This window comes from Geotrypetes seraphini, chromosome 8 (assembly GCF_902459505.1).
Source record: "Geotrypetes seraphini chromosome 8, aGeoSer1.1, whole genome shotgun sequence".
Lineage (NCBI taxonomy): Eukaryota > Metazoa > Chordata > Amphibia > Gymnophiona > Dermophiidae > Geotrypetes > Geotrypetes seraphini.
The window spans coordinates 123,798,886-123,821,675 of NC_047091.1; the positions used below are offsets into that span (position 1 = coordinate 123,798,886).

General features: G+C 43.2%; 1 protein-coding gene across 3 annotated transcripts in view; it reads left to right on the top strand.

Annotated features, from left to right (window-relative positions):
- The first annotated feature begins 6,067 nt into the window (after positions 1 to 6,067).
- The window catches only part of ARHGAP45 (Rho GTPase activating protein 45), a 93,824-nt gene continuing 77,101 nt past the window's right edge, over positions 6,068 to 22,790 (top strand). Inside the window, exons 1-4 of one of the 3 annotated variants that reach the window (XM_033955161.1) lie at positions 6,082 to 6,313; positions 6,954 to 7,092; positions 10,323 to 10,659; positions 21,384 to 21,527. In XM_033955161.1, coding sequence (XP_033811052.1) covers positions 6,961 to 7,092; positions 10,323 to 10,659; positions 21,384 to 21,527 — 613 coding nt within the window. In that variant the 5' untranslated portion in view covers positions 6,082 to 6,313; positions 6,954 to 6,960. Of the gene's footprint in view, positions 6,314 to 6,460; positions 7,093 to 10,322; positions 10,660 to 21,383; positions 21,528 to 22,790 lie in introns of those variants that run through there. The other 2 variants (XM_033955162.1, XM_033955160.1) reach the window with 2 other exon arrangements.

A 22,790-nucleotide genomic window follows, 5' to 3' on the forward strand; every position in this document is an offset into this window, starting at 1 on the left:
CGCAAGCCAGAGTGGTAGATGCTCCAACACTCTTAGAATTCCTATGAGTGTCAGAGCACTTGCTTTGCCAACCCATACTAAAAACCTCTAGTGCAGTTTGATAAAAGGGGGTCATTCCACTATATATATATTTTTTTAGATACAGTGACCAGAATTCACACAGAATTCAAGATGTGTTTTCTTTATGCTTGTACTTATACACTTGTGTACTATAGAGTCATTTTATGAAAAGTTTTTTCAGCATGTAAATAAGAGCCACACATTGAAAGTCCTAGGCAATGTCATCTTTAAAGTAAGTTGTTTGTTTTACTTATTTATTTACATTTCTTCTATACAACTTATGCCATGTTTATTTTTCTTGTTGGTATTGGTGTTTCTTCATTTCTGATCAACTATTGTGCTATCGTGTTTACTTTCCTTTGAACTTTGGCATTCTCTTCTACTATTTAAATTCTAGACAGTAAACTTTCGGTATCTTTGTTGAAGGCAGTATCCTCTATAATAAAATCCTAAGCGCGCATGCGTATTTACAATGGCGTGATCCCTGACAGTGTGATTTGTGACTCCGTGGCCGTGTTTGATTTGCGGCGCGTGGCAGCTTGTGGTGCATGTGTCGGTTTGAGCGGCGGCGAGAGCAACGGCAGGAGGGTGTCCTTTGAGATGCTGCGAGGTGTCCGGCTGCTACTGCTGCACAGGGAAGTGGAGAGGAGAGGGAAAAGGGGCTGCTTTGGGGAGAGGAGTGTGCTGGGGGGCAGGCAGCAATCTTGGTTTGCTCTGGGGGCCAGAGAGAGATAGGCAAGGGGCCAGGAAGAGAGACAGACAGACAGACAAGGTGCCAGGGTGAGACACAGACAGAAAGAATGCCAAACAGACAGGGGGTCAGAGAAACAGACAGACAGCAGCCAAGGAGCGAGAAAGAAAGACAGACAGGGGGCCAGGGAGATACACAGACAGAAAGAATTACAGACAGATAGGGGGCCAGAGAGACAGACAGACATACAGCGGCCAAAGAGAGAGAGACAAAGAAAAAAAGATAGACAGACAGACAGACAGTGGCCAAGGAGAGAGAGAGACAGAAAGAAAGACAGACAGACACATCTATTCTAGCACCCGTTAATGTAACGGGCTTAAAGACTAGTAGTAACTGTTTCAATAAGCATAAACATGGTCCATGATTAAAAACAAAACAAAAAAACAACAAAACTGTAGTAAAAACAATTTCTGTGCAAGCCAACAAAGATCTTCCATTAATTGATTTTGTTTCTGCCTCCCCACTCACTTCTTTGTGGCAGCCGGAATAAAATGAAAGAACTGGCATACTCTGGAAAGTCTTCCTTCAATAATGTTGATGGTATGTATTAATAACAGTGATTTGTAACAATAATAATGTATTAATTTCAAAACCACCTTATGAGAACAAATCACACCAAGGTAGTGCACAGTTTTGCTTGTGGAAATGCCTTTTTAAAAAATGCCCCCTTTGGATCGCAGTTTTTCGGCTCCCAGAGGGGCGGTAAGAAGGCAATTTAGGCTAGATTCTATAAAGGAAGTCTATGGGGTCCTTTTACTAAGGTGTGCTAAATTGGTTACATAGAAACATAGAAACATAGAACTAGACGGCAGATAAGGGCCACAGCCCATCCAGTCTGCCCACCCCAAAGACCCTCCCCTACCTTTCTCTGTGGATAGATCCCACGTGTCTGTCCCATTTGGCCTTAAAATCTGGCACACTGCTGGCCTCAATAACCTGTATAGGAAGACTATCCCAGCGATCAATCACCCTTTCAGTGAAAAAGAATTTCCTGGTGTCCCCGTGCAGTTTCCCACCCCTAATTTTCCACGGATGCCCCCTTGTTGCCGCTGGACCCTTGAAGAAGAAGATATCTTCTTCCACCTCGATGCGGCCTTAGTAAAAGGACTCCTATATTAGGCGCCCCTAATCGCGGATGTCTAGTGATGCCTGCAGGGCAGGATTAATTCGTCGAGGGCCCCTAGGTACCCAAGTACACTGGGCCCCCCTGCCCCGCCCCACCATGCACCCAGGCGGAAACAGGAAGCTGCGTCAAAGGGAAGCTTTGGGCAAGCAGCACCGCTTGCACAATTACAGTTCCCGTTGCCCTTCTTACCCGCATTGCTTGCTTGTCTTACTTTCTGTCAAGGGGGGGAGCGCAGTTGCTGATCGGGGTGAGGCGATCGATGTTGGAGGGATCCATCACCGTTTGGAAAAAACAATGTTGATGCCCTCCTTCATCGGGCCCCCCTGACCATTTCGGGCCCTAGACACGTGCCTACTTGGCCTATTGGTTAATCCTGCCCTGGATGCCTGTCTAAAATCCATGTGCAATCCAAATTGTTTTAATTAGCTTAAATGTCATGGTTATTGACCATATGTAAAAAAAACCAGGAGAGTCAGTAGCAAACAAGCAACAAGATGGTTATTGACCATGCCATTGAAATAACATAGAAACATGATGGCAGATAAAGGCCAAATGGCCCATCCAGTCTGCCCATCTGCAGTAACCATTATCTCTTCCTCTCCATAAGTGATCCCACATGCCTGTCTCATGCTTTCTTGAATTCAGACAGTCTCTGTCTCCACCACCTCTTCCATGCATCTACCACCCATTCTGTAAAACAGTATTTCCTTAGATTACTCCTGAGCCTATCACTTCTTAGCTTCTCATTCCAGAACTTCCTTTCAACTGAAAGAGACACGACTCATGTGCATTTATGCCATGTACGTATTTAAACGTCTCTATCATATCTCCCCTCTCCCACCTTTCCTCTAAAGTATACATATTGAGATCTTTAAGTCTGTCCCCATACGCCTTATGACGAAGACCACGCACCATTTTAGTAGCCTTCCTCTGGACCAACTCCATCCTTTTTATATCTTTTTGAAGGTGCAGTCTCCAGAATTGTACACAATATTCTAAATTGATAAATGTTAAAAAAAAACTTAATTCAAAGTTTCTGCGTGGAACTCAGAGCAACTCCTAGCGATACTTAAGTCGAGAAATCTTCTGATGCCTAAATACACCTACCTGAAAAGTAGGCATGGTTAGGCATCACTAGGCCCGAGTTAGATGCCAGCGGTAAGACCTGGCCTAATATACCAACACCTACTTCTAAGGTACTGCTGGGCAGGATTCTTTCAAGATGTCTAATGGTTGCCAACTGCACGGAGCGGCGCCTGGTCCTTTCTGTGCACATTGTATATGCATAAAGAATAGGGAAAAGAAGGAGGCATGTTGGGAGATGTTTAAATTATTTCTTTTGCTGGCATGACCCAACTCTGCATCTTTTCTCTGCAACAGAAATCCTTTTCAGTATTGCCCTCTAAACTAGCCATGTTTTCAGGCCTTTTCTGAAAGAAACAGGCAAGCTAAGAAAGTGGTGCAGTGAGGGAGGTTGGCCCCTGGGGCAGTGGCACCCAGCATTCCTCCCCCACTCTTCTCTGCCGCTTGAGCACCCTATCTCTTGACATGTTTGCCAGCATGTGCAGCATCTTCCACCTGCTGCTTGTGCTCCCTTCTGATGACATGTCCTTTTCCCACAACTAGGAAGCACTTATGGCTGCAGGAGCCACTTATATGCTAGTAAAAAAGGGTTTTGGGGGTGTATAGGGCAGTGCACATGTTTAAGTATCAATGCAGTGATTACAGGGGCTTATGGGCATGGGTCCTCCTCTCTATGGGTCCATAACCCACCCCCAAGATGACTTAAGCTGCCTCTGGGCTGGACGATTAGGCTTTCCTATGCCAGGCGGCCAGGTAATGATGGTCTGGAGGCTGAAATTTAAAGTTGTGAATAAAATTTCTATGGGGGTGGGGAGGGAGTTGGTGATCACTGGGATAGTGTGTGGGAGTCTGTGTTATGTGTTTGCAGTGCTTATCTGGTTAGTTTAGGTGGGTTTTTGTGACTTACCTGGTCTAAGTAATAACGTCCAAGTTCCGTCGATTCTGGGCTGTATAACTTTTGGTTATACAAGCAGTACGACTAAGTCTAAGCCGGCCCACGTCCCGCCCAACTCCCGCCCTCGACACGCCTCCCAAAACGCACTGTTTAGCTTTGGATGTTGAGCGGCATTATGAAGGCCTAGGTCGTTTAGAAATACGTCCAAAATCCGTTTTTATTTTCGGCGCTTGGACGTTTTTGAGAAATGTTTGTCCAAGTGCCAACAGGCCGTTTTTGGATGTTTTTCTCTTTCGATTATGAGCCCCTTAGTATATAGAACCATAACTTTACCCACCCACCCTTCTATCAATTATTAATAATACAAGACATCTTTATTTATTACATTGATATGAATAATTAATATCAATTTCTCAATTACTTCTCCCTCCCCCACCCCCCACCCTGGATGTGTAAAGAAAAACTTAGAAGAAATGTGCATAAATCATTAATGTGAAGCAGCAAATAAAGCCACCACATGATCCAAGAAAAAAGAAAACAAATGAGAAGAAAAAAAAATATAATATCATTAGGACTAAAAATTAATCTTAATTTAAGAGCTTAAAAATTATACCATTAATTTGCCTAGATCTACTAGCACTGAAAATCAGCTCGTAACATCTTTTCACCATCCTAAATCCGTCCCTGTTGGCATCCACGTTCTGTGCTCCCAAATTTAAGAGGTTAATTAAATTTTGTGTAAAAATTTATGCACTCTGCTATTATCACTTTTTAATCACGCATATATTGAATCACAATATAATTCTTCCCTTCCTCCCTCCCTCCCTCCAATATAACATTATAATTTAAAATAATTTAAAATTAAAACCCTCTCTCCCCCCCCATCTTATACTTCAATAAATATAAGGGGAATAAATAACTATTAAATATCATCATTCCTTACAGTAATTTGTTAATGGCTTCCAAACATCAATAAATATTTTATAATGTCCTTGCTGAATAGCTAATATTTTCTCCATTTTAAAAATATGGCACAATGAATTCCACCTTTGAATATCTGGCCCTTGGTAACTTATTTCACAAGGTTAACCTGATGTTTCAAAAAAAATGCTAAGTAACCTCCCTCCCTCCCCTTTTTTACAAAACCATAGAACAGTTTTTAGCGCCGGCCACTGCGGTAACAGCTTTGACGTGCACAGAATTCCTATGAGCATTGGAGCTGTTACCGCTAAAAACCGTGCTATGATTTTGTAAAATGGGAGGGGTGGGGTAAGTATTATGATTGATAAGACAACTATATACATATGAATGATGGAAATATAAAGAATCTTTAACTCTTTAAATATAATAATTCCTCCTCTATGTTGAAAAAATTGGGCACTACTGAATGATTATTGTAGACCAAATTCAGTATGTGTGGCATAAGGTAAAAATCTTCTTTCCTTTGTTTTTCTGTATGTATATGGTGATTTTTCTAAGCTCTTTGTATTTTTTTTAAGTTTTTGGCATGAATGGATTTTCCTTATTATGTATTAAAAAAATTTATTTTAAAAGATTGAAAGTTAAAATTGTGAAACAGGCGCATTCAGATAAGCCTCTTGAAACCAGGCCATGTATAATGCAGGCAGGCAGTACCAATTGTCATTCTCAAAATTGTAAATTTCACTGCTCTTTCCATATTCACTAATTCTTATTATGCATTTTTCCTTATTTTAATGTTCAAGTAAACTGTGCCGAGCTCTATCTTTATAGAGAGGAGGCGGTATATAAGCGTTAAGGTTTGGTTTAGCACAAATAGGACAATTGCTTGGGGCTCAGTTGCTCCTCAGTGAGGTTGAGTGGTGTGACAAAGGCAGAATTTCAGGGTGCCAGGCACTAGTGGAAGTTACTCTTTATTTTTATGCCCATGGTCCTCGTGTGCGTAACATTGAAAGGAAAAGCTCTTGTTAGAATTTTTGTTGCTCTTTTTTATATCTCTGCCTTTTCCTGTGAACTTTTTTTTTTGTTGTTTTGCAGGTTTCTGGTGTGTGAGAATGCCAGTCAGGAAGTGGGGTGTGTGTCACGTGCTCTGCTTCTGTCAGTGCAGAGGATAAGTGATGTATTTCAGTGTAAGGGGCCAGCCAGCCTGAGCTGGGCGCAGTAAAGGAACCTGAGGGGGGGAGGCATGTCCTGGGGTCAGCACCTCCCCAACCAGAGAATTGATGGAGCAACGAGGTGTTCCTGCCAGCAAGGAGCTGGGACCTTATTAAGACTTTGCCGGGGCGTGGGTGGGAGAGGGGGCCTGCAGGGACTGTGACTTCTAAAAGCCATGTTCTCCAAAAAGAAGAGAGAGTTGAAGAAGACACCCTCCATATCGAAAAGAAACAGAGCAGGAAGCCCCATACCACAGAGCACTGCTGTAAGTTCCACCCTGCCCTTCCCCTTACTCTCTTGGTATTAATTTTGTCTACAGCAAGGCCTAATGCTGGCAAGGGAGAGGAAGGACATAGGGTGGGTGGAGGTTGGGGGGGGGGGGGGACACTGCCACAGCAGAGATGCACCTGTTTAAGGGCTACAATCAAAAATCAAAGAAGGCAGCGAGAATCAACTGAGAAAGGAGTTTGCTTTTAATGCTCCAAGCCTAGAGGAAGTTCAGTTGTAGACAAATGTCGATCTCGGGGATACAAGAATATGAGCAGGGCAGAGATGGATGATTCTTCTTGTTCAGTTTACAATAATGGACTTTAAGGGGGAACAGAGCCATGCCAGAGTCCTATTTTCTTTGTTTGTGGGGAATGGGGTGTTAAATGTTACTTAAGGAGCAAGACAGCTACTGAGGATATTTTTTTGTAGTGTAGTTTTTTGGGTGCCAATAAAGACAGAAGAGAAAAACTTGGGAAGAATATGGCATGACGCTCAAAGCCTGTCAGGAAAAAGTACCTGTTAGAAATTCCGCTGTAGCCTCTCTCATTCATTAGCTTTTCTCAGCCAGAGACGGACGATCCATAGTTGAGGTTACAGACGTTCAGACAGCTATTTTCCTCTCTCATGGTTTCCAGTCACACAATGCGTAAGCACTCATTTGGGAGACGCAGCTATAGTCCGTACGCTGTGGGGTTGAGGAGGAAAAAGGACAAGTGTGGGTCTGCCACCCCAACTCTGGATGGGTTCTCTCCGCAGTCCAACGTATGGCTGAAGGTAGGTGTACAGAAAAGTGCATGGGGGATGGAAATGGCAGTGACAGACATTACACAGAGCTGAGAGTGAGAAGCTGCTAGCACCGAGATGCTGCTTTCAGAAGCTTTGCTCAGTTTTCACCCTGTGCATAAGAGTGCTTGAATAAACTTCTTGACAATGTCCAAGGAGAGGTCATTTCTGTTGGGTTTAGCACCCCCAATAATTTTGGAAAAGTTGGTTCCTAATATGACCTTGTGAAAGCTTCTGCGTGTGTTTATTGTTCCAAACCTTGTAGGAAGTGTTGGGCAACCAGAACTGTTCAAACTTTACAAGCCTCCTCCCTTGTACTATACGGCTTTATCTGGCTATTTTGGCCCTTCAAGACAGGTTATTCTGGATGTAGTTTTGAAGTAACAGAGCATTTCTACAGCACATACTTGTCACTAAATCTCAAAAGGAAACTCCCTGAGTGCTTTTGAGTTAGCATTGAGTATGCATGCTAAAAAGTACTGCTCTTTGTGCAAGTGGCTGAGGTGGGGTAACATGGCAGATGTGTTTTTAGAAATCCCATGTCCACACACTGTTTCCTGCTATATGCTGAGCGCCTCTTTTTAATCAGTTTAAAAGTCTACAGAAAATTGCCCCTTCCCATGAAATGAAGCATAGAGTAACACTATGAGCAAAGACTCTTTTAAAGCAGGAGGTTATGTTTTCTAGACCAGTGTTCTTCAACCACCGGTCGGTCCGTGGACCGGTGCCGATCCACGGAAATTTCCTGCCAGTCCACAGGGCCAGCATGTGCATCAGACCCAAAACAGTGTTCTTCAACCGCCAGTCCACAGTGCGATTGATACGGCGTTATCTTCGGGCCAGCTCTCTCTTCCTCACTGATTTAGTTCACAAAGCCACGAGCAGTGGCTCCTACGCGCATCCTGCACCTGAACCGGAAGCCTTCTCTCTGATGTTGCAATGTCAGAGGGAAGGCTTCCAGATGAGGCACGGGACGCGCAAGGAGCCGCTGCCCACAGCTTTGTGCACTGCATCAGTGAGGAAGAGGGAGCCAGCCTGAAGATAACACCGGGGGCGGCATAAAATGGCCAGGCGGGAGCAGGCCAGAAGTTAAGGCATAGCATGGAGGGAGGGAGACAACAAAGGTAGGGGGAAATGATTTTATTTTTGAATTTAGTGATTGAATAATGTAAATTTTGAGAATTTACATCTGCTGTCAGTGTGCTTTGTGTAGTTTAATTTTGTGGTTAACCATTATGTGTTGTTAATAAGATTATATTGTGTATCTGTGAAAAATGAATGGAAAAAATAGTGTTACAATTAGTACTATTATGGGGGCGGGGTCTGGGGTGGAGATTGGGCAGAGATGGGCGGGGTCTGGCCCTCGACTTAGCTCAGTGTTCTTCAACCGCCGGTCCATGGACCGATGCCGGTCCACAGAATAATTATTTTATTTCTGCCGGTCCATAGGTGTAAAAAGGTTGAAAAACACTGTTCTAGACGGTAACTAGGGCTGGGAATATCATATTCTCTCTAGCACCTCCTGCTTGGAAAAGCTCTGCATTCAAGCACTTTCCTTCTGCATCCAATCAGTGCTCCTGCACCATTCACTGTGGGTCCTCCTCTGAAATTATCCAAAACCAACTAGGGCTGGGAATATCATATTCTCTCTAGCACCTCCTGCTTGGAAAAGCTCTGCATTCAAGCACTTTCCTTCTGCATCCAATCAGTGCTCCTGCACCATTCACTGTGGGTCCTCCTCTGAAATTATCCAAAACCAATATTGTGATCACAGGAAAAAGGAAGCATGCGTTATATATTCAGCACAGGGTGGCCATCATTATTTTTAAATTCCAGCCAGCATGGATTGTTTTATACCCAGATTTTCAGCACTGTGCCATGCCCAGATACCAGCGCTGAAATCCGGGTATAAGCAGGATGCCAGTAGTTATCCAGGTACCAAGGTTATTCAGCCCAGTATCTGCATCAATAACTGGATAAAATTAGGACAGACATTTTGCTATCTTAACTTTATCCGATATCCGACACTTATCCAGTTAGTGAACTGAAATTGCTGGTAACCAGATAGCTGCTGACTCCGCCCAGATTTATTCTGCTGGTCTACCCCTACACTTCCTAAATCATGCCAAAGGCAGAAAGGCCAAATGCTCAGTAGCACTATCCAGTTGATGCATCTGACTCCTCAGTGCTACCTGATCCCCAGCCTAGGCCAGATCTTAGACAACAGATAATGCAGAAGGCGGTTCTGCTGGGCTATGCTACAGCACCAGATGTTTTCTCTGTGCAGTGCAATCAGTTTGTGAGATGGAGAGGTATTAGATGTTCATGATGCAGAGGATGGTAAAATATAACAAAGACTAAGCACCTGGGCCAGGGCTGGCTTGTATTTGATACTCTAGAAGGTTCTTTAACCATGCACCCAGGCCACCCCGAAGCTTACACATAGAGCCCAGCATGTCCTCTTCCCAACCCCTCTCCAATCATCTAGCATTTCCCCATCCCTTCTACTCTCTATCACCCTCCCAGGTTGCCAGATTGTCCTCTTCCTCTCTCTCTCCCCCAAGTGGCCAGCCTCTTCCCTTCCCTACCCTCTCCAGGTGACCAGTATCTCCCTCCTTCCAATTTTAGGATCGCCCTTCCATTGCATCAGCTACCCTTGAGTCAGCCATGTGCTGTCCTGCCACCTCCAAACTTCCTGTTTTGCAAGCACAGGATGCGGTAGGCCTTTCACATGTGCTTGAGGCCCCACACTGTCCCTGTTGATTCTTCACTAGTGACCTGACTGCTGTGTTTGTGTCAGCACTGGTGCCACCTTAGGCAGACATCAAGTCCTGCTAAGGGCCCTAAAAGTAAAAGGAACAACAGATAGAAAGGGAAAAAAATTGCGCTAAGTACACAGCTGACAAATGGAACTAGCTTCCCTTCCGGAGACAGACCTCTCCTGTGTGCAGCTGGAGGAGCTTCTTCATCTCAGCAACAGAGTCCCTGATGTGGAATCAAAGGATCACCAAATCTCAAGATGCATAGCTGGAAAACTGGTGGTGGCTCTTTAGATACGATACTGAGAACTAACTATTCACAGGAAATGTGTTGAAAAATGTTTCCTTTATTCCATCTTTCTAACACACGAAGATCATAGAACTTACTGCATAAGATGAACATCTCATGACATATTTTCTCCTGCCAGTCACATTCATGCCATGACTTGATTTTTTTTCCAGGAATTGCCCCGTAAAGAAGGTTTGGAACCGCTATCCTACCCAGGTCCCAGTGTGACAGAGACAGCAGCTTCTCTAAACAAACTCAGTCCCAGCTCAAGTTTCGCTGGCACATTAAAGAGACCCACCAGCCTGAGTCGTCATGCTAGTGCAGCTGGCATCCCACTCTCCTCTCCCAACGCCTGGATCAATAAGGGGCACAAAGCCCCTGTGGCTCCGAGCCCTATGGAGAGTAATGAGGGGCCTTTTATTGAGGTGGAGGACATTCAGCAGCTCCTCACAGATGTGGCACGTTTTGCTGAGCGCTTAGAGAAACTCCGGGATGTGGTCATGGGAGATGGTGAGTGACTTATTAGCAATTGAGATAGGGGACATTCAACTGCTTGTTGACCTGTCTGTCTTTTAACTGGGAGTGGAGAGTGGGGCCTCATTTGTCTCCTACAATATGTGTATGGGAAGAGGGGTAAATTACCGGTATACCAGGGGGAGCGGGATTGGAATTCTTCTGTCCTTATTTCTCTGTTACTGGCAAAGCCAGCATTAGTGGGGTGTAAACAGGACAATTGCCCTGGACCCCTGTGCCACTGAGACCCCAAGCCTGCCCAAAACTGATGACAAGCTTTGGAGCCCTCTTGCAAATCTCTGTTCTGGGCCTTAGTGTGACTGATATCGGTGGCTCTAGTAAGGGGAGGGGGGAGGGGAGATGGAAATCAAAGGCGTCCAAAAATCAGGTCAGGAAAACAACCATTTTCGAAACTGCAAGATGTCTATCTTTTTTTTTTTTTTTTAATAGCTTGTCTAGACGTTCTGGCCCTTAGGTCTCTATCTTTTTTATCCATTTTTGAAAATCAAAACGTCCAAATGCAAAATGTCCAAAACAAGCCCATTTGGACTTAGGAAGAGCCAGTATTTTAATGGACTGGCCACACAGACATGCCAACAGAGCAGTGGGGCACCGTAGGGGGCACTGCTGTGACCTTCACATAAAGGATGCCAGGTACACATTTCATCATAACCTCCTTATAGTGTATGGCAAGCCCTCCAAAACTCCCCCAAAACCTGCTATACCCGCCTGCCTACCACACCTTATGGCTGAAGGTGTCACCTATATAGCAGCACAGTAGGTTTTGCATGAGTTTTGAAGGACTCGCATTTTCCACCATAAATGTATTGGATAGGGTGAAGTATGGGCCTGAATCCCCCTCTCCATTATTCGCTACACCGCCCACCAGGCTACTCCAGGCTTGGATTTCTCACAATATCTGCAACTGTCATTGAGGCTGGTATGTACTGTTTCTTTCACATCTTTGGGGAGTGGGAAGGGGTCAATGACTATTGGGGGAGTGTGGGGGGGGGGGGGGCGTCATGCCTTCATGCATCCAGTGGTCATCTGATCAGTTTGGGTACCTTTTTGGCCCTTATGTGCTTTTAAAACAGGTCTAACTCTAAATATCTATGTTCAAATCTTTTTTATTGCGAATGCAAAAAGTACAAAGAACAAAAGAATACAAGAACAAGGAAAAGAGCATCCAAAAATATACAGTTTTCCAGCAATAGCCAAAATAGAAAACCCATCCCCCCGACTAACACCAGCGAAGCTAGGCAAGATGATTCAAAAGGAGGCTACGACCTCTAGGAGATAAAGAAGTCAGATAGGCTCCCCAAATCAGCAGGTAACTGCACCGTCGTCAAGGGCGACCAACCACCTCTCAGGCCTCCCAGGTGGCCAAATGATGTACCAAAGATCTCCAAGTCGGTTCAGAAACAGTCCAAGATTGCAAAATGCATTTGTGAGCAAGAAGATTAACTCTAAATATCTAAATGACACCCCAAACGTCTTCAAAATGTTTGATTAATTATCCCAGCAAAATATCCAAGTCTTAAGGCTGCCCTAATCCTGCCCAAAAGACACCTCTAACATACCCCCTTAAGATTTAGATGTACTGGAGGGCATATAACCTGCAAGACGTCTAAAAAGTCAGTTTCAAAAATCAGCACTTGGATTTTTGGCAATTAAAATGTCTAAGTACCACTTTATGCTATTTTTGGTCGCCTTTCAGTTTTGAAAATGAGCCCTATAGAGGGCCATTTTTGATAGGATATCTAAGTCTGACTTTGGATATTTCCCGCAAGATGTCCAAATATCTGGTAGAAGAATTGGTCATTTTCAAACTCACAAGTTTCCAAGTTTATTAGTTTTTAATATACCGACCATCAAACAAATGTCTGGCCGGTTAACAATAAAATTTAAAAAGGTAGATGAAAATAATAATAGGTTGTTTAAAAAAATTAAATAGAGTGAACATAGATGACAAAGACTAGACAAACTTGAAGGTGAGGGTAAGAGGGAAGGAGGGGGAAAAGTTACATAATTGAGAAGAAAGGAGAAAGTGGGGTGGGGATAAAACGTAAAGGGTAGGGGCGCTTTGTTGAGGTAAATAGTTGCTTGAAGAAAAGAGAAAATAATAAAAGAAAAGGAGAGAAAAAAAAAAAGGGAGATCTAAGTACAGTCGAATGCGTCCCGAAATAAGAAAGTCTTTAGACTAGTCTTGAATTTGACTAATTGTTGTTCGTCGCGGAATTGTTGTGGCAGAGAGTTCCATAATGTAGGGGCAGTTACTGCGAAATTTGTTTTCCGGGTATAATAGAAGTCTTTTAGGGAGGGAATGAAGAGAAGTTTTTGGTCAGTTGACCTTAGAGTACGAGGGGAACATTGTGGTATGAGAAGTTTATCAAGAAATGAGGGTTGGTGAGAGAGTTTTATTTTAAAGGAGAGTAAGATGATTTTATAAGTGATGCGGTGGGTGATAGGGAGCCAATGAGCCTCTTTTAAAAGAGGAGTGACATGCTCAAATTTGCCTATTTTGTAAATAAGTTTTATTGCTGTATTTTGTATTAATTGTAGACGTCGGATTTCTTTTTGGGGGAGACCGTTGAGAAGAGAATTACAATAATCTAAATGAGAAATAACTAAGGAATGAATCAGAATATTAATTGAGTCGGTATCTAGGATAGAAGTTAATGATCGAATGATGCGGAGTTTAAAGAAGCAGATTTTTATGACCGAACTAATGTGGTCATGGAAAGCAAGATCTCTATCAAAGATGATACCTAATAGTTTTATTTTAGTTTCCATTTGTATTGGAATAGATTTAATAGAAATTGTTCCCAAGACATCTTTTTTTAGGGGGGGGGGGTTAAATGGCCCATCTAGATTTTTTTTCCAGTTAGATGTCTAACTTTTTTGCCATTCTCGATAAAAGGTCCAAATTAAAAATCTCCAAAACAAACATATAGGAGGGGCCAGTATTTTTAATGGACTGGCCACACGGACATGCCAGCAGAGTAGTGAGGAACACAAGGGGTCACTGCGGTGAACTTCACGATAAGGGTGCCAGGTACATATCTCACCATAGCCCCCATACATTATATGGTGAGCCTTCCAAATCTCCCCAAAACCTACTGTACCCGCCTGTCTACAACCCCAATAGCTCTTATGCCTGCAGTTGTTACCTATATGGCAGTACAGTGAGATGTTGGTGGGCTCACACTTTCCACCAGAAGTGTACTAGTTAGGGTGGCATAAGGGGGCCAGGTTCCCTTTTCTGCAGTCCACTGCACTGCCTACCAGGCTACTCCAGAGACCTGCTTGCAGCTCGTCTAGGACTGGTCATAGTATCTGCAGCTGTGATAGAGACAGGTGATTTACTTTAAGAACATTTGTAAAGCTGTTCTTAAGTCAGATTTGAATTTAACTCAGAACTTGTAGATTTTAAGATTCTTGCTGCTTAACTCTGCTCCCAGCTGACAAAAGCTGCATTAGAGCAGACACCCAGGATGGTGTGAATAACATGAAGAAAGACCTGGCGAAGCTTGAAGAATGGTCTGAAATTTGGCAGCTAAACTGCAAGGTATTTCAGAAATGCAAGTGATGTATTTCAGTGGAATTTAATGCTAAGTGGTGGTGTAAAAACCTGAAGGAATGGTACAGTTTAGGGGTGAAAAACTTATGTGCACGACAGAAGAGTGGGACTTGGGTGTGATTGCATGTAATGACCTTAAGGTGGCCTACATTTCCGGTGCCTATCTTTCCTGTAGGTGCGATTCTGAAACCGGCGCCAATACATGATTGACACGTGATAAAGCGGCCGCCGATATTGACGCCGGTTACAGAATCCGGCCCACAGTGCTTGCGCCCAGATGTGAGAAGAATTATTAAGAAAAATAACAGAAGAGAGGGAATCCAGAGTGCAAAGATCCAAACAAAGCAAAGACACACAACAGACCTCTGAGAGTGGGTGTTACATCTAAACACGGATCATGTTTTGGTAGAATTAGGGTTACCAGACGTCTGGAGTTTCCCGGACATGTCCTCCTTTTGAAGACATGGCTGGGGGTCCAGATGGCTTTTCAAAATCCGGCACTTTTGAAAAGCTTTGTGTAGGAGGGCGGATACGACGCGATGCGCGGTTGTCCTGCCCGATGAGAGAAGGCAGTGAGGGCAGGATTAGAGGCAGGGCTTATGGCAGGGTTGAGAGTGTGACAGGACGGAACTGGGACGTGACGGGGCAGGGATGGGTAGGACTGGGCATGCCTGGGGGCGGGTCTAGGGGGTCCAGATTTTCCAGACTGAAAATCTGGTAGCCCTAGGGAGAATATCTGTGTCAGGGGTCGTCAATGGTGTAACAGGGAGATATCCTTTAGTAGTCTGTTATTGAGAAAGACATGGGGCAAACCACTGCTTGCCCTGAATAGGTAGCATGGAATGTTGCTACTCTTTGGGTTTTGGCTAGATACTAGTGACCTGGATTGGCCACCGTAAGAAAGGGCTACTGGGCTTGATGGACCTTTGGTCTGACCCAGTAAGGCTATTCTTATGTTCTTATGCCTTCTAGCTTCTGATCTCTTCAAGATTCTTATGAGATTGCTTAAAGGAGGCCCACTAGCCACCCTAATGTCCAATGGCAAATTCATCCTTGAGTCCAGTATTTCTCTGTCCCTTCCTTCCTACCCTCCCAACCCAAGAATCCTAATAATAATAATAACAGTTTATATACCACAGTACCATGACGTTCTATGCGGTTTACAAAAGACTAAAGGAAGGTACAAATTGATTGAACTTAAAAGAGGTGAAAGAACCGTTATTAGGAGAAAGATGAATGGGTCAGCTGTCTAAACACTTTAGGAACAGATATGTTTTTAGGCGCTTCCTGAATTCCTCATAAGTAGTGGGCGAAAGCAATTGTTCTAGATCTTTACCCCATAATACTGCCTGATGTGAGAGAAGGTGTTCATGGTGTTTTTTCAGTTTACATCCTCTAACTGGGGGGGGAAACGAAGTTCGAATGTGAGCTTCTTTTGTGTCTGTTGGCTGAGAAGGAGTAAAGGTCAGTTATGTATTTAGGGGCTAGTCCGTATAGTACTTTAAAGCAGAGGCAGGCGAACTTAAACTTTACGCGTGCTTCCATCGGTAGCCAATGCAACTGCCGGTAGTAAGGTGTCACATGATCAAATTTCTTTAGCCTGAAGATTAGTCTGACCGCTGCATTTAGCATTAATTGTAAACGTCGCATATTCTTTTGGGAAATTGATAAATAGGCGATGTTATATCCTACATCTCTCCCTCTCCCTTTCACCCACTCTCACCCATCCTAGTATCCTCCATATTATCTTTCCAGCACTGGCAATTAAATCAAGCAGTATTGTACCCGCATTGGGGTCTCTCCTCAGAAATGTCCTTCCTACTCCAATGTAATTTCCTGTTTTCCACATAGGCAGGACACAGGTACAAGGCTGGCTGATTTAATTGCTGGCACCAAAGAAGTACTAAAGAGGAACCATGAGTTTTCGCTGCATTCGTTTCCAGCCATTACCTTTGCGCTTTTAAAGAGAACTTATTTCAATACTTGGATATATGGATTAATATATCTAGGGTTTTATTATTTAACAACAAAACTCCTGAGGCAGGCCTTTTTGGGTCAAAACACGATCGTGTGGAGTCTGTTTTATAATAAAAGGATTGAGCACCATCTGGTCTCCTTCGTTGTTGTTTTTGTGTCCTTCACTGTTGTGAAGGCAGTTTCTCCTGTTTGTTTTCTGGACTATTGGTAGGGTTGCCAGATTTTCCAATCAGAAAATCTGGACCCCCTAGACCCGCCCCCCAGTCCCACCCAGTTCCGCCCTAATCCCACCCCCAGTCCTGCCCTAGACCCGCCCCCTGCTCTTGTCGGGTGCATGCGCGGACTTCCTCCCTGCCCGATGTGATTTGAGGAGGCTTTTCAAAACCTGGACAAAGTGCCGAGTTTTGAAAAGTCGTCCGAGGAAATCTAGATGTCTGATAACCCTATCTATTGAAGTTCTAGGGCTTGATGTAAAATTTTCAGTGCTGCCTTTTCAGGGATAAATTTGTTCCTTTTCAAGTCCTGGGAGTTAGTGCTGTTATGATAGCTAAAGGCTCCTTTTACTAAGTTGTGCTAGTGGTTATAGCGCGCACTTAACACTATCAAAGTTGGAGAAAGGTTCCCTTGTATTTTATAAAATAAGAACCTAGCACTATCCCAAAAATGCACAAATCCACACGTACAAATTACACTTGCTGCACAGAAAGTGCATCCGTGTCCAGGCACACTATGGAGGTGCTCATGTAGTTTATAAAATACCAAAGCATGCCCTGGGAATGCCTGCACTAGGGCTGCTATCTTTCAGTATGTCTACTTGTTGACCTGTGCAAAATGTATAGGAGCCCTTTTCTACACATAGAACATGCTTTATCTGTGGAAAATGTTTTGTAAATGGCCCTCTGTATGTGTCTGCAGAGTGCTGTGTACATCTGGTAGTATCATACAAATGATTAATAAGAGAGATGTGGATTCCAGTCACTGACCTGCTGGGAATGTTCAGTATGGGTACAAAATCTGTACTCAAACAAGAACAGCAGTCATTTACCCTGTCGCATAACGGCAGCACTGGGAGTCAGAGGTTTGTAGGCTTCAGGTCAGTTCTACATGGGGTTCAGGGAAGAAACCTAGGAAAAGGCCATGATAATGGTTTCCTCCCTTGCTAGTTTCTTTTCCTTCTCCCCTCTCCCTCCAGGCCCATTTTTGTCTCTTTTGCCTCCTTTACCTCTTTTCCTCTGTGGTTCCCTCCCAGCTCCACTTCCTCCTATCTCATTTGGCTGGGCGCTCCTGAACCTGGTAGAGAATTTCAGGGGCTGCATAGTGGTACAAATTATAGCACAGCCCATCAGACAGAATCATGGGCTGACAAGCCCCACCACTCACTTGGTAGCCCTTAGTAATAGGAAGAGCATATGGGAGAGGAGGGCAGAACCAGCAGCAGTAGCCCTGTGTAGATACATGTCTATGGCTCCTGAAAAAGGAGGACGGATTGAGACATCTGGGTTTTACTTCTATTGAAAGAAATAGAAGTACAACCCAGATGTCTCAATCCGTCCTCCTTTTTCTGGAGCCATATAGTAACTCTTTTAACATATCTGCACAGCACACAAGTGCATTAATGTTTGATAATATTTCATCCTATATCTACTATAACTTTCTGCCGCCATGTAATGTATGTTCACTTTATAGCTGGAGTATACCGGTAAATGAGAACGATTGCTCAGTCAAAGTTTCTGCAATTGTTGTTTCATGCCTAGGGTTACCATATGGCTCCAGTAAAAAGAAGACAGATACGTCTCATGAAACATTTAAAGGTCTTGACACGCTCAGTTACCTTACAAGAGCTGCAATATAAGTTTCTCCTTTATCTATATGTGTCACCTTATTGTGCCTATATTTCTGGTATAGCTTCTTATGAAGAGTATCCTAAATGTCATTATACTCCTGCTGGCTTGATACATATGTTTTGGTCCTGTGAGAGAATACAGACATTCTGGTAATTTAAGGTGTAAACAATTTTATTTTCAATAAGAATACACAACCAACACAATACAATCAACTAGGGACCGACAACAAAGAAGCCCAGATACAAAACAACAGTGCCATGCCCCCAGCCATCCAGCGCCCCCCCCAATCCACCACCACCCTCACCCCAGATATCTGGTAATTTATTGTATTTTACTTATAGACTGTATTGAGTAAACAGTGGCAAGTCAAATTCGCACAAGACAAATGCCCGCAGTCAAATACTGGTCGACATGGTACTTCTTGAAAGGGTCCAGAAAAGAGCAACTAAGATGGTTAAAGGGTTGGAGGAGCTGCCGTACAGCGAAAGATTAGAGAAAATGGGCCTCTTTTCCCTTGAATAGAGGAAATTGAGAGGGGACATGATCGAAACATTCAAGGTACTGAAGGGGATAGACTTAGTAGATAAGGACAGGTTGTTCACCCTCTCCAAGGTAGGGAGAACAAGAGGGCACTCTCTAAAGTTGAAAGGGGATAGAGTCGCACAAACGTAAGGAAGTTCTTCACCCAAAGAGTGGTAGAAAACTGAAACGCTCTTCTGGAGGCTGTTAAAAGGGGAAAACACCCTCCAGAGATTCAAGACAAAGTTAGACAAGTTCCTGCTGAACAAGAATGTGCGCTGGTAGGGCTAGTCTCAGTTAGGACGCTGGTTTTTGACCAAAGGGCCGCCACGTGAGTGGACTGATGGGCGTGATAGACCACTGGTCTGACCCAGCAGCCGCAATTCTTATGTTCTTAACAGATCCCTGTGAGAGCTGATCTACTGTTATTTTCTAATGTAAGATCACTGGGTCTGTCTAGGGGGGAAATGCATTGCTATGTAAACCTTCATTATTAGCAAGAAGATGTATTCTTTTACATTGGAGACAATCTGATACCCTCCCTTTCACCTTATGGAGAAATTAAATGTTTATGTTGTTAAAAATTGAATATTTGGATGTTAAGCGAGGGTCACTTCGATTGTGGAAACAGTATAAAGAAATTTGGTCACCAATATGGGATGGTTTGTTCCACAGAGCATGAAGTCTACTATTGAATTCATGACACTGGAGCTCTCAGGGATTGGGAAAGGGTAGGAGGCAGCTGGGTTGTTTAGTTTTCACTGTTACCTGTTATTTTACTTAAAGCTTCCATGAAGAATTCACGCGGATAGCTTTACATTGCCTGTCGTTTTGACGGTTCATTTGACTTGCCACTGTTTTAACAATTGTTATTTGTACACACATGTATTCAGTTCTGGTATATATTAATGGAAAATCAAGAAATATTATAAACCTAAAGAAAAAGAATGGATTGAGACATCCGGGTTTTACTTCCACTGAAAATAATGGAAGTAAAACCCGGATATCTGAATCCGTCCTCATTTTTCTGGAGCCATATGGTAACCAAGGCCAAGGGGAAGTTCAGAGGTACTGGCCTGTGCCCTCCAATGCTGCCTATATAAAGGATTAATGTTGCGCACAGTGGGACCTAGATCAGACAATGCCAAATGGCCTGAAGCTCTGCCCATTGTGCCCATCATTCAGCTTCACCAGGGAAGCTCCTGGTGGTGCTGAGATACACTACCAGGCAATTGCTCCATTTGTTTTCCCTGAAACCAGCCTTGCTCCTATGGAATGCCATGTCATAGTCTTACAGAGGACGGCACACAGCTGCTCCTCCAGTTCTCCTTCCCTAGGTTATGGAGTGCAACAAAACACAAAACCTCTTTTGTCAGTAACCAAGTCCAGACTGGCTGCCAGCCCAGGAGCTGTACTCAAAAAGATGCTATCAGTACAGGAGAGAGAATGAGTCTGTGGGAAATTGTGCAGGGAGGAAGACATGGACCTGGAGGTGATGCTTTACATGGGGATGCAGGAGTAATACCAACCAGATAGATGTGTCTGGGCAAGGTGACATAATAATAATAATAACTTTATTTTTTCTAAACCGCCATAATCTTGCGACTTCTAGGCGGTTCACAATGAAGAATAGCTGTACAGTCAGCGAATTACAATGTACAAATAGAGAAGAGGTCATTGAGCGGTCAGTGACTGCATAGTGCAAATTGGCAAGAAGAAAGATATACATAGGTTACAATATAATATTGACAGATTACATTGCATATGGTTAGAAGTCAGTGCATAACTGAGCACAAATTGTGAGGAAGACATTGTACAGTCAGAGAATACAGAGTAGTGATAACAAGGAGTAATGAATTTAGTATGATGAGCGGTAGCTTTGATCTGGGGGGAGAAAGTCTGGTTAGGAAATAAATTTGTTAAACAAAGTGGTCTTTAATTCTTTCTGAAAGGCGCCGTATGTCAACCTGGCGCCATCAATGAAGTAGCCTAGCCAAGTTTGCTGTCTACCAGCTTGAAACTTGAATGTTCTATCCAGGAAGGTTCGATATCTGCAGTCTGCGATTTTCGGATAGGCGAACAGGTTGTGATTTCTGATTATCCTCATGGGGGGAGTAAAATTCAAAATGAGGTAGTAAGTAGTTGGGGGCCATTCCCCACACCAGTTTATAGCAAAAGCAGGAGAATTTGAATAGAATTCTTGCCTCAGTTGGTAACCAATGCAGCAATCTGTAGAAGGGACTAATGTGATCACTTTTCTTTAGTCCGAATATTAAGCAGACGGCCGTGTTTTGAACTATTCTCAATTTTCTCACGTTTTTTTTTTTTTTTTTGGTATACCCACATAAATGATGTTGCAGTAGTCTAGGGTGGATAGTATCAATGACTGTACCAGTAATCTGAAAGATAAAGGGTCGAAGTATATTTTTATGGTTTTCAGTTTCCAAAGCATGGAGAAGCACTTGTAAGATGGGAGTGGAGTGAGATACTGTCCAAGTACCTAGAAAGGTTGAATGGGGCATTCCTTCCCTCTTTTGGTTTTGGGGGAGAGGTGACACCTTCAATGCACAAAAGAAATGCTGTTCATGTAGGGGAAGAGGTGACATCTTGTATACAGGGTGATCTTGGTCATAAAAAGGGTTGATGTGCACATGCCTAGATGCTAACAGTAGAAAAAAATATTCAGCTCACACAGCAGGCAGAAAGGATGGATGGGACCCTGGAACATGTTCTTGTTTTCTACTCATGGCTTCTTCATGACTATTTTAGCTATTGAATCTCTGCTTTCTTTGTCTGAACAGAAAATCTAGATTCCCGTCGCCCGCTGGCTCATGAGTGTCTGGGAGAAGTACTGCGAATCCTTAAGCAGGCCATCAACAGATATCCTCTCCTCAACACGGTGGAGACCCTCACAGCTGCAGGAACCCTCATCTCTAAAGTTAAAGGTTAGCAAACGGATATTACCTTAAACTCCTATAAAAGAAATTCTGAAGTGAGACAATTATCTTGTAGCATCTATGAAGAAAGCTCGCTATATTTTGCCCTCTGCCTCTTTCCTCAAGCAACACTCATTCAAGTGAACTGATACAGGGAAAGCTGAGAATTTTATTAATACTAACATAAGAATTGCCATACTGGGACATCAAACCCAGTATCTTGTTTCCAACAATGGTCAACACATGTCACAGGTACCTGGCAAGATCTCAAGGAATAAAACAGATTCTATGCTGCTTATCCTGGGAATAAGCAGTGGATTTCCCCAAGCCATCTCAATAATGACCTAGGGTCTTCTCTTTTTAAACCCTGCTAAGCTGACTGATTTCATCACATTTTCAGGCAACAAAGTCCAGAGTCTAATTACATGTTGAATAAAGAAATATTTTCTCCGGTTAGTTTTAAATCTACTACTTAGTAGCTTCAACTTTGGGTTCCTCTTTCCCACATGCATCACGTTGCACTTGCTCACATTAAATGTCATCTGCCATTTTGATGCTAAGTCTCCCATTCTCACAAGGTCCTCTTGCAATTTTTCACAATCCTTAACAACTTTGCATCATCAGCAAATTTAATTATCTCACTAGTTGTTCCTATCTCTAGATCACTGATAAATATGTTAAAAATCAGACCCCTGGGGAACCCCATTATTTACCATTCTCCATTGAGAATATCAACCAATTAAACCTACTATCTGTTTTCTATCTTTCAACCAGTTCTTATTCCATAATAAGACATTACCTCCTATCCCATGACTTTCTAATTTTCTCAGAAGTCTTTCATGAGATACTTTGGCAAATGCCTTTTGAAAATCCAAATACACAATATCAACTGGCTCACCTATATCCACATGTTCATTCACCTCTTAAAAGAAATAAAGTAGATTGGTCAGGCACGATTTTCCTTGACTAAATCCATGTTGGCTTTCTCTTATTAATCCATGTTCATGTATATGTTCTGTCATTTTCTTCTTTATATTAATCTGTACTATTTTGTCCGGCACCGATGTCAGACTCACCGGTCTATAATTTCCCAGATCACCTTTTTAAAAATCAGTGTCAGGGCTGGTTTTAGACATGCTGGTGCCCAGGGCAGAAATTAAGGAGGGGGGTCCCTCTTCTACCTGCCCTTCTCCCAATTTCCACATGCACCATTACTACCATATACATATAAAACAATTTTAAATTGCTTCTTCACACACAAAACACAGACAG